This window comes from Entelurus aequoreus, linkage group LG03 (assembly GCF_033978785.1).
Source record: "Entelurus aequoreus isolate RoL-2023_Sb linkage group LG03, RoL_Eaeq_v1.1, whole genome shotgun sequence".
NCBI classification, from domain to species: domain Eukaryota; kingdom Metazoa; phylum Chordata; class Actinopteri; order Syngnathiformes; family Syngnathidae; genus Entelurus; species Entelurus aequoreus.
Window position 1 is genome coordinate 14,139,574 of NC_084733.1, and position 12,212 is coordinate 14,151,785.

Below are 12,212 nucleotides of genomic sequence, written 5' to 3' on the forward strand. Positions count from 1 at the left end.
ACTGTGACAAAAGAAATAGAGCGCAAGCAAATGTCCACTGCAGAGGACGCTGGCTCCCAATAGAATATTCCATAGATTCACTTCACATAGAGTGACATTTATTCATCATTTTGAAGATCATACAAACAAATTCAGTCCTTGACAAAATGTGAAACATGGTTAAATATTTCAATGACTGGTTGACTATGGAGGTTCATTTGTGTCTTTATTACCAAGTGTGGACTGATTTTTTCCCATAAAATTATGATGTGAATTTTATTTTAAAAACGTGTGAGCAAATCTGTGTGTTTAAACATTTAATTTGTTAAAATTCAGTATTTAAAAACTCTTCCTGCTCCCTGGAAGTTTATTGTAGATCATATATCATGCATCTCACCTGGACAGAAGAAGTCTGAGGAGGTATTCCGACAAGTTGGTACACTCTGACAGCCATTTAGGACCCAAAAGTGGCGAGGATGACACGAAAAGACGCTTGCTTGTTGTAATGTGTTATACAAATAAACATAGATAGATTGATTGATTGATTGGTTGATTTAAAATAGATAATGAAATTAAATGAAATTAAAGTTTAATTGAATAGTCAGGTAAAAAAAAAAAAAGTTCACGAAATTCAAACAAAAAAATTCAGTTACAAAAAAAAGAAGGTTTCATAATAAAGACAAACAAACCTCCTTAGTTCATGCTCTAATCAACAAATCAAGTCCAAAAAACTTAATTTAAGTCTTTGATTGATCTTTATTGCCTGAAAGTAATGAAAATAAAGAGTTGTTTTGGGGGGAGCAGGGAAATCCCCAAAATGTGCTCCAGTTTTTCACTTTTCCTGTCATATCTGTGTCAGACTTTGAACACACTGTGCTCAATTCAAATAGAATATTATTGTTATACATGCATTTTCAAATGTACTGTATCACAACAAAACAGGACAAATGCTGAAGCACATTCATATTTCTAGATTGGGACTTCAAACTATAGTTTAAATTATAGTTAATAATTCATTTTTTATCAATCATGTGTGGCCCTAAACAACCACAAAGAGCATTGGTCTTCACCAAGGGGTTCGCGGAGGCTGGGAGGGTCGTAACATTTTTGGCAAAATAGACTATTTTTTAGTTATATACTTTTCATAAATAATTGTATATATTTATAATTTTCACAAATGTTAATGTATTTAAATACATATTAGCAATAATCATCCATCTATCCATTTTCTACCCCTTGTCCCTCTAGGGGTCGCGGGGGGCTGGAGCCTATCCTAGCCAATAATCAGTTTAATGTATTAATTAATCCATGTGTTCTGTGTTCTGGAGTTAATTTATGTAAAGTTTAGTAGTAAGAGCTACAGGTACATTAATGACCAATTTAATATAAAACCCAATTTTATGCAAGATGTGTTAGTTGGGGGTCCTCACTCCATCTTTATTTCCGTTTGGGGGTCCTTAGCTTGGAAAACTTTGGCATAAAGTGTTTACGTGACGGGCCGGCCCTGAGTGTTAGTGTGACTTCTTCTTCCCTCATTTCAACTTTTTCTTACAAGCCAATCAACTTGTTCAGATTGACGCTGGTTCTGCTTGGTGATCTTTGTTCAGTGGACCAGTCATCATCATCTTCCACTTTCACTTCCCTCAAACCAAAGGAGGTTTTTGTACAGCTCTCAATCACCGTGTATACCTTCCAGGTCCAAAATAGGCAAAACAGTAGTAATCAGCGACATCTTCTGCCTGAACACCACTGATAGTCAGAGTGTAGTCAGAGCCAGATCGTGTGCCACTGAATCGAGATGGTGTTCCAGTAAAGCGATTTGATGCCTGATAGATCAGAGGTTTAGGAACCTGTCCAGGTTTCACTTGGTACCAACTGAGATCAGCACCAATATCTGAACTCCCTTTGGCGCTGATGGTCACCGTCCCTCCAAGACTGACATACTTGATTTTGTCCGTCTGGGTCAACAAATCCTGGGCGGAAGATCCTGAAAGGAGACGGCGATGATTACATCAACACTTTCCCTTTAGGGACGACTCAAAAGAGTCTTTGTCTCACCTTGAATCAGCAGAGCCGACTGGACGAGCAGAAGCACTGGTGCAGGCCACATCTTGATGCACTTTTCCAGCCCAGTGCGTGGAAAGAGTCCAGATTTATCAAGACGTGGCGGTGCGGCCAAGCGGAGCGCTCATGCAAATGAGCTCCGAGCGCACCTGTCTTTGTGAAAGTGAGAGGGAGGCGTGGGCAGGACCACTTCCTGTCCATGTTTGTGTTGCACATCTGCCTCAGACCCCTTCACTGACGCTCCACTTTCACCACAACTCCTCCAACTTGCTTTATGGAAAGTGTTCTATGATTCTTGGTCTTTTTACCTATGAGGGCTAAACTTCACCTTCATATCACCTTACATATGTTTTTTTTTAAACAAACTATTTTCAACCAATGAAGACAAGAATGAGCTTTTTAGTGCATGTTAACATACTGAGTGTGTATTTGTTGTCCTAACAGTGATCCGGCTGCAACTGTGACATCTACCCACCAGAGGGCGTCTGCCAGCCAAAATAAAAATGCTAATACAGAAGTGATGCATTGATATCGGGCTTTCGATAGCATTGCACCAAGACTGTGTCTGGACTTTGGACTAATGTTAGCATGCTAATATAAGAGATGTTGGCATACCTCCAAGATGGCACTGAGAATCAAATATAATATATATAGGGACGGCGTGGTGAAGTTGGTAGAGTGGCTGTGCCAGCAATCGGAGTGTTGCTGGTTACTGGGGTTCAATTCCCACCTTCTACCTTCCTAGTCACGTCCGTTGTGTCCTTGGGCAAAACACTTCACCCTTTGCCTCTGATGGCTGCTGGTTAGCGCCTTGCATGGCAGCTCCCGCCATTAGTGTGTGAATGTGTGTGTGAATGGGTAAATGTGGAAATACTGTCAAAGCGCTTTGAGTACCTTGAAGGTAGAAAAGCGCTATACAAGTATAACCCATTTATCATTTATATAATGATTTTTAGGTTCAAACACTCAAAATTAGCGTACAAAATCGGTAGCATACTAACACTGGCATGCTAATATAAAATAGGTTAGCATACTTCCAAGATGGCGCAGAGTATCAACAATCATGATATTTAGGTTAAAACATATCAAATTAGCTAAAAAGGTACCCTAAAATGTTAACATGCTATCATTAGCATGCTATGCCAACTTTCAAAATGGTGCCAAGAATGCTAAAGTTAGCATGCTAACACTTAGCATGTGTCAAATACCAAGTTATATGACACTGGGGTAAACGGTTGCAAAACTTAGCATGCTAATGTTTAAAAAAAATTCAGTTACATAAATTCAGTTATATGACACTGGGGTAAATAGGGTGACCATTTCCATTACACCAAAAAGGAGGACAATTTGCGGCATATGACACCAAAAAGGAGGACATTATGCGGCATATCAATAAATTACTATGGTGTACATAGGACTCTGGTATACTCTTATTTATAGTACAATTTTGAGTGGTTTAAAGATAATGTTTGTGTGGCTGAATAGAAAAATATATTAAAGTCAAGTGTTTGTTAACAGTATTTGTATTTATTCAATACATTGTGGTGTTCAAAAAGTGACCACTGAGATGAATCTTTTCAAGTGCAGAGTGCCACAAAGCATAACATGCGTGGACTTAAATGTAAACAACAATTAACAGGTAACGTATATAATTTTAAAAAAATGTGAGCGACATCAGACGTGCACACTGTGGCCACACCAGCGTCACACCTGTCCCAAACCTGACATCATAACAATTGAAATGTTTTATTAAAATCATTTTCTGACATAAGTGATTTTGCCCTCTTACAATGACAATAACAAAAAAACATGTTTTTCATGACCTATGTGCTAGTATTGTATGTCTGACTGCGGGTCCTGCCTTTAAAAGAAATGTTACCCCTTTCAGAGATTACATTTAGTTCCTGTAACTTTCTGTCTGTAAAATACATCTTTTTATTAGCATTTATGAAATCTAGTGACAATATTTCATGAATAATATCCTTAGATTTCTTAATAAATGGCAGTAAAATAAGCACATATCTGATTGAGGAGTCAGTGTTACAACCTGGCATTTACACATTGTGTGGCGTTGGGGTTGTCCGACTTTTTGTGTGGCCATAAACGCAACACTAGCTAAGTGCCATTAGTGCGTGTGTTGGTGCAGGTGAGACAGAGCGAGCGGCTTCTGTTGATATGACGGATGACAACGTTGGTTTAAGCCTGGTTTGTATGGCAGAAAATTACCAGTTTTTATAGATAAAAGTTTTTTTTACTCATGTTTTTAGTGTGGTTACAAACAGTTTTGCTCAATAAAGTGATTGATGGAATTCCTGTCCATAAAGTGTCTCGACAGACGATAATTGAACTGTGTTGACAAAGATTGTTTTATTCATTGGGGCCACTCTTGTTGTCAAATGACACTCACAAAGTTGCGTTTCAAAATCATACAGAATACATTGTAATGTGTTTATTTTGTTTAAAGTTCAGATGGGATTTTTGATTTCCCGCGTGGCATTAATTTGCTGTGCGCAGATGACGCGTGAGCGGTGCGCCATTGCGCAGGCGCGCACCTTAGAGGGAACGTTGGACCCTTGTTTACCTTTTTAACCAATGATAAGCAGATTTGTAGCCGACACCGCTCTTAGCCAATCATTTGATATGTTACTGTGTTGGGGGCATTTTTTTACGGTCTATGAATGGCTATTGCGCTGCAGCCCAACAAAGATGAAAAAACTCCGCTCTTCAAGCCTAGTGCCTCAAAAAGGAGAACAAATACGTGTCCGGCTTGATGCTGCGCTGGACGCCGGACAGGGCATTAAAAATCCGGACTGTCCGGCCTAAATCCGGACACCTGGTCACCCTAGGGGTAAACGGTTGCAAAATGAGCAAAACGTTAGCAAGCTAACGTTTAAAAAACAATTCAGTTACATAAATTAATTGTTAAAAAAATTGTAATAAAGACCAGGTCTGGCCCTAACCAATCTGGCGCCCTAGGCAAGATTTTAGGTGGCGCCCCCCCACATCGGCAGTGAAGTGTATATACTCACAAGAAACCGAATAGCTTTGTCTTTGACCTTTTTTTTTTACTTAAAGAAAGCAAATTAACATACTATATGAGAATGTTATGTTATGATTATCTTTAACCGAATCACAGCAGTGCTCAAATTAAAAAACAGCATTCCCTCTCATGTGATATTGCTTTATTAACATTAATGATGTGCACTTTAACAACTAGGCTTACAACTATACCTAATATATAAAGGGGTGGAAAAGTAACTATTACCTGCAGGGCAAACATTAGCTAACCAGAAGGCAATAACAATGTAAACAAAAAACACCTGCTTAAAATATCTAATACAAATGTCCCTGAGGAATGTAAGGTGGGAGTACTGTAATTACCTAACGTTACATTATTATTTTCCATAACAATTTAGCCCCCTCCACAATATTAACCCGACGTTAAAACAGAATTAGCTATTTATTGATTAGCAATTGCCGAATCATGTAACATTAGCTTAATGCTAAAAAGCCAGGTTACTATCACATTCTGTAACAGACAAATAATTTCATGTAGGCTAACGTTACCTACCTGCTACCTCTGTCTTTTTCTCGTTTCTCCTCCTCTTCTTTTCTCTTCCCTGGGCACCTGACAGTTTTGGCCATTTTGACATCTTGTGTTGATTTTTTGATGTGGTGACGTACAAAAAAAGTCATGATATGGGAAGGGAGGGGGCGCACCGTGCAGGGGGAGGGGGGGCGTAATGTTGTAACAAATAATATTTCTATTAAATAGGGTTTACTTTGCATTTTAATTAACGTGGGATTATTTTTTGTATTTAGAAATAATAGTACCAACTTTTTATTTATTTTTATTTTTATTTTTTTCTCCAACATTTGTGGCACTGGCGTGGCGCCCCCTGATGGACGGCGCCCTTAGCATTTGCCTATACGGCCTATGCCACGCGCCGGCCCTGATAAAGACACAAATTAACCTCCTTAGTTCATGCTCTATTCAACAAATGAAGTGCAAAAACTTAATTTATGTCTTTAACTGATCTTTTAGTTTGAATTGAACTCTTTAAAACAGTGAACTGCTTTTCTGTCTTGCCTCTGGTGAGGGCGGTCACATTTTTTACGCTCCCTTCTTTTCCCTGCTTGCTCTCTTTGTTTTGTCCTGTCTACACTTTTTTGAAGCCTCTTTCTTTGCGCTGTCCTCCAAATCTAAACATCAGACATGGAAATGATCAGCTGGACTCTCGACTTAATTGACAAAATCTTTTCTTCTAGGAAAAGAGGTTCTGGGGAGCCTGGCTGTGGGGTACGTGAGAGATTCCTGGGTTGAATAGAGAGTAATGTGCCATTCAGTCCTTTCCATCGAGGACGTGGAAGACATCTACCTATTTGGAACCGTGATCGCGGGGCACCTGCAGATTGGGATGGGCATTGCTCTGGTGTATCGTCAAATTCGTAAGATGATGGCAGCCACTCAAGGAGCCCAAAGGCTGTTCGTCGCAATGGAAGGATTGGGCCGGGCTGTGGGATCACAGTCTGGGGCGATTTCTGAACTGAATCGCAAGATGGATCACATCATGGAAAAGCTGGTTGAAAGGGAAAACATGGATATGAGGGCCGGCATGGAATAGAACAGACAAGCCATTGTAATGTCTGTTCGCGGAAAAACAAAATCCTAATCTACGATTTGACTCCCTCGAATGGCCTTTATGCAACAACAGGAGCAGGCTGTTCTGAAAACATCCCCCCGAGGACTCCTCAATGATGGACGCTTTTGACCTCCGTCCCTCCTTAACGACACCTGGAGTCGAACTTTTGCTTGCATGCAGAACTGCCCCAGGCCTATGGACACTACATCAACACACCCAAGACAATGGGCATATACACACACACACCCCCAACCCCACCCCACGACTTCACCACTGCTTGATTCCCCTTCGGGGTAATGGACGGCTGGCAGCGCTTTATAGCAGCAGTCAACCTCCAGGGTCCCAACTCCCCCGCCCTCTGTTGCGAGTTGTGATTATATGTAACATGTTTATGTGTGCATTGCATGGAGGTATTTTCCCACTCCAGACTAGGCCCCCTTCGGAGCCCAGTCTGGATTGTATTTTTTTCATTCATCTTCTTCCCCAGCGTTTTACCCTTTTCCCGCCTTTTACCGGGGCGCCTTGTGGCGACCCATCAGCGTTCCTGTTCTGTAACCCTGTACACTGTTTGTTTGTCTGATCTTGAATGGGTTTGTGCTGAAAACAAAGTTTCGTTGTATTTGTGCAATGACAATAAAGTCCTATCCTATCCTAACTTACACAATATTGTCATTTATGGACATTTACTGTCAATAAGCTTTGTTGCCTGAAAGTAAAGAAAATGAAGAGATTTTGGGGGGAGCAGGAAAATCCCCAAAATGTGCTCCAGTTTTTCCCTTTTCCTATCATATCTGTGTCAGACTTTGAACACACTGTGCTCAATTCCAATAGAATATTATTGTTATCCATGCATTTTCAAATGTACTGTATCACAACAAAACGCTGGTTCTGCTTGGTGATCTTTGTTCAGTGGACCAGTCATCATCATCTTCCACTTTCACTTCCCTCAAACCAAAGGAGGTTTTTGTACGAGCGCCTCACAACCTTGCATCACTGTGGTGGAGTTTCGGCGAAGGGACCAAACTGGTCATCGGCTGTGAGTACCAGATGTGTCCTTGTTTTTCACTCTGTGTGACAAAAGCAGGATTTTATTGTGTGGAATTTGGAATTAGAATGTGATGTCAATCTAGGAGCAGCTAACAATATGAGAGTCTGGTTGTCATGGTGACTATCATGTGATTGTTGTCTATTTCATGTCACCATGTGATTTCTTTCTGACATAATTATCAAACATTTCAACACGTCAGGCAAAAAGAAGTAGGAAGAAGCCCAGCTTATTTCATCCTTCTCCTTCTGTGAGCTACTAATAGCTTTTGTAACAATAGAAAGATGGATTATGTAAAGAAGGGAGATAAAGGAAGGAGGAAAAAAAGTGTAAAAATATTCAAATAAATCTTAAAAATAAGATAAAATAAATAAAATAAATATAAAATAAAATATCTAATGATTTATAAATATTTGTGTTTGCAAGTCAGCGAGTGCCACATACTGAAAAATCAAAGGATGCTTTTTTTTAATACTTTTTAATATAAAATAGATTCATCTAATGCAGGGGTGTCAAACGTAAGGTTTTATCCGGCCCGCGGGATGAGTTTGCTAAGTATAAAAATGAGCTGAAAATTTTGAATGAAAGAAACTGCTGTTCTAAATGTGTCCACTAGATGTCACAATAGCAAGATTTGTAGATGATGCTACATATGTAAACATTTTTTTTTTCCCAGTCCGGCCCACTTGGGAGTAGATTTTTCTCCATGTGGCCCCCGATCTAAAATGAGTTTGGCACCCCTGCTCTAATCCAATAGGCTAATAAATTATGTTTTTATTAGTGCTGTCAAAATGATTATTATTTAAAATAAGATTATTCTCACTTTTAAATTTGGATTATTGGTGATTAATCACAGTAAAATACTCGCTTGCGTAATTCAAATAAACTATTAAAAAAGAGTCCAAAATTTCAACACAAATGCAGTTTTAATGTCAGAATGTCAAACAGGAACATTTTTTGACATTTTTGACTCAAACGCACCTCATTTATTTACACCAAACTTTCTGAGAGTTTTATTTGAAGTTTATTTGGAAGATAAATGTGGCAGTCGGAGTCTCCTCACTCATCTTTGCACTAGCAGGAGGTGTTGTCATGTTGATTGACAGCTTTAAAGTGTGACATATTAAATCTCTCCTCCCCCTCCCCCCTCCTAGCGGGTGAGGTGCGGCCCCCCACGCTGACCATCTTCCCCCCCTCCAAAGAGCAGCTGCAGACTGGCAGTGCCACGGCGGTGTGCGTGGCCAGCGGAGGCTCGCCTCAGGCCTGGACCCTGGGCTGGAAGGTGGGGGGCAGCAGCAGCACCTCGGGGGTGTCACACAGCTCGGACGAGGCCACCGGCGACGGCCGCTACAGCTGGACCAGCACCCTGAGCCTCCCCGCCGACCGCTGGAGCACGGCCGGCTCGGTGAGCTGCGAGGCCACCATGCAGGGTCAGAACCCCGTGACCCAAACCCTGATGGACCCGGGCCGCTGCTCAGAGTAGAAGCTGAGACGCCCATTCTTCTTTTTATTGCTTCCTGTTTCTTACTGCTTGATGCCGGAGAACTTGGCGCAGAACCTCAACATTTAAGCATTGTTCAATAAAATGTCCACGGTCATGATGAGTCAGCGCCTTTTTCTCTCAGGACCTCAAATGGACCCACTCACACCTCACTATGACCATTAGAAGCACATTCAACTACACTTTGTTTTTACATTCACAATATTTCATCTTAGCTTTTATTTGGAACTGACTTGACCTGTGAAGCACATCTCAAAGTGCTGTGACAATGCTCATAAAAATGTATAAAAAAATAAATAAATTAGTAAATTAAAAATAATACATTCAAAGAACAACTTTCGATTTGCAAAAACAAATGAACCACAATTTTAATGAACGATAACCTATTTTTTTTTTAGAATTGTATTAACAAATGGTCATGAAGATTAAATAGAGAGAAAAAAACTATTAATGAAATAAAATGGTCATAAAAATTTATAAAAAAATTAATAAATGAGTAAATAAAAAATAATAAATGTAAAGAAAAACTTTAGATTTGCAAAAAAATTTTAACAACTATTTTAATGAATTATATTTATTTTTAGAATTGTATCAACAAATGGTCATGAAAATTAAATTGAGGGAAAAAAAATAAAGTAATTAATTAAATAGAATGGTGATAAAAATGTATTAAAAATTATGAAAATGTTTAAAATATCAAATTAAAAGTCATAGAAGCCAAAAGGGGGTTAAGGTAATTTCAACTTAATGCTAAATAAAAAATAAAAAATGCATAATGTTTAAAAGATAAAATAAATCTACTATCATTTCTTTGACAAATGTCATTTATGTCAGTAATTCAATTCCTAAAGTGAAACTCATATCCTCATGAGAGCCAGCGTCCTCTGCAGTGGACGTTTGTTTCCCCCCCAAAAATGTGTAACTGGGACAAAAGCAATAGAGCGCAAGCAAATGTCCACTGCAGAGGACGCTGGCTCCCAATATAATATTCCATAGATTCACTTCACATAGAGTGACATTTATTCATCATTTTGAAGATCATACAAACAAATTCAGTCCTTGACAAAATGTGAAACATGGTTAAATATTTCAATGACTGGTTGACTATGGAGGTTCATTTGTGTCTTTATTACCAAGTGTGGACTGATTTTTTCCCCACAACATTATGAGAATTTCATTAAACAAACATATGTGAACGAATCTGTGTGTTTAAAAATTCCATTTGTTAAAATTCAGTGTTTAAAAACTCAATGGAGAAATATGCATTGCTTAGAGACTCAAGACCACTTCCAGCAAATGAAGTAAAAGAACTAAATCTAACATCATCACCAGCAATAGCCATCACCCCAGAGTTTTATTTAGCATAACAATTGTGGTATTAACCCTATAACTGCTGTTTTAATGACGTATCTGAGCACACATGTGATGCATTTCAACAGTTCTTCATTAATAAGGTCCAGTCTGTCAGGCATGCATCCCAAAGGTTCCAACTACTGCCCTTCTTGGCCCCCCTACAACATATTATTAAACTTGGAATTAATTTTTATTTCTCCTTTTCAGAAATCAATTAAACCCCACTAGCTGTCCTCTAGACATTATACCTGCCAGAACAAGGAAGGAGGTCATGGACACCATTTATGCCAGCCTTGTTCTCCTATAAACAGCTGCTTCAGGTTAGGTATTGTCCCACTGATATTGTTATTATAAGTGCTAACGGAGACGAACCATTCATAGCGGCGCCGTGATCACTACCGTGTGTGACTATGTTTACATCATGGAGTGGTCTGCTGCTTCCTCGCTTCCCTGCTCCCTGGAAGTTTATTGTAGATCATAAATCATGCATCTCACCTGGACAGAAGAAGTCTGAGGAGGTATTCCGACAAGTGAGGATGATGAGGCTCGCGGAGGCCGAGATGCTCGTAAAGTTTTTCACTAAATAAACTATTTTTTAGATATATACTTTTCATAAATAATTGTATATATTTGTGTTTTTCACAAATGTGAATGTATTTAAATACATATTAGCAATAATCATCCATATATCCATTTTCTACCCCTTGTCCCTCTAGGGGTCGCAGGGGGCTGGAGCCTATCCTAGCCAATAATCAGTTTCATGTATTAATTAATCCATGTGTTCTGTGTTCTGGAGTTAATTTATGTAAAGTTTAGGAGTAAGAGCTACAGGTACATTAATGACCAAATTAATATAAAACCCAATTTTATACAAGATGTGTTAGTTGGGGGTCCTCACTCCATCTTTATTTCAGTTTGGGGGTCCTTGGCTTGGAAAACTTTGGCATAAAGTGTTTACGGGACGGGCCGGCCCTGAGTGTTAGTGTGACTTCTTCTTCCCTCATTTCAACTTTTTCTTACAAGCCAATCAACTTGTTCAGATTGACGCTGGTTCTGCTTGGTGATCTTTGTTCAGTGGACCAGTCATCATCATCTTCCACTTTCACTTCCCTCAAACCAAAGGAGGTTTTTGTACAGCTCTCAATCACCGTGTATACCTTCCACCTCCAAAATGGGCAAAAAAGTAGTAATCAGCGACATCTTCTGCCTGAACACCACTGATAGTCAGAGTGTAGTCAGAGCCAGATTGTGTGCCACTGAATCGAGATGGTGTTCCAGAAGAAAGATATGATGCACCGTAGATCAGAGGTTTAGGAACCTGTCCAGGTTTCACTTGGTACCAACTGAGATAAGCACCAGTGTGTGAGTTCCCTTTGGCGCTGATGGTCACCGTCCCACCAAGACCGACATACTTGATTTTGTCCGTCTGGATCAACAAATCCTGGGCGGAAGATCCTGAAAGGAGACGGCGATGATTACATCAACACTTTCCCTTTAGGGACGACTCAAAAGAGTCTTTGTCTCACCTTGAATCAGCAGAGCCGACTGGACGAGCAGAAGCACTGGTGCAGGCCACATCTTGATGCACTTTTCCAGCCCAGTGCGTGGAAAGAGTCCAGATTTATCA

The 12,212-nt window shown here is 39.7% G+C and overlaps 3 gene segments (V, D, J or C); 1 reads left to right on the plus strand and 2 right to left on the minus strand.

The window, feature by feature from the left end:
• Positions 1–1,527: 1,527 nt before the first annotated feature.
• LOC133645050 (Ig kappa chain V region 3547-like) lies at positions 1,528–2,089 on the minus strand. The segment is given in 3 exon segments: positions 1,528–1,621; positions 1,669–1,966; positions 2,038–2,089. Coding segments are annotated over 3 exon segments (444 nt in total).
• An 80-nt stretch (positions 2,090–2,169) lies between these two features.
• On the plus strand, positions 2,170–9,214 carry LOC133645059 (Ig kappa-b4 chain C region-like). The segment is given in 3 exon segments: positions 2,170–2,206; positions 7,597–7,722; positions 8,886–9,214. Coding segments are annotated over 3 exon segments (492 nt in total).
• A 2,339-nt stretch (positions 9,215–11,553) lies between these two features.
• LOC133645066 (Ig kappa chain V region 120-like) lies at positions 11,554–12,163 on the minus strand. The segment is given in 2 exon segments: positions 11,554–12,040; positions 12,112–12,163. Coding segments are annotated over 2 exon segments (363 nt in total).
• Between the last annotated feature and the right edge of the window lie 49 nt (positions 12,164–12,212).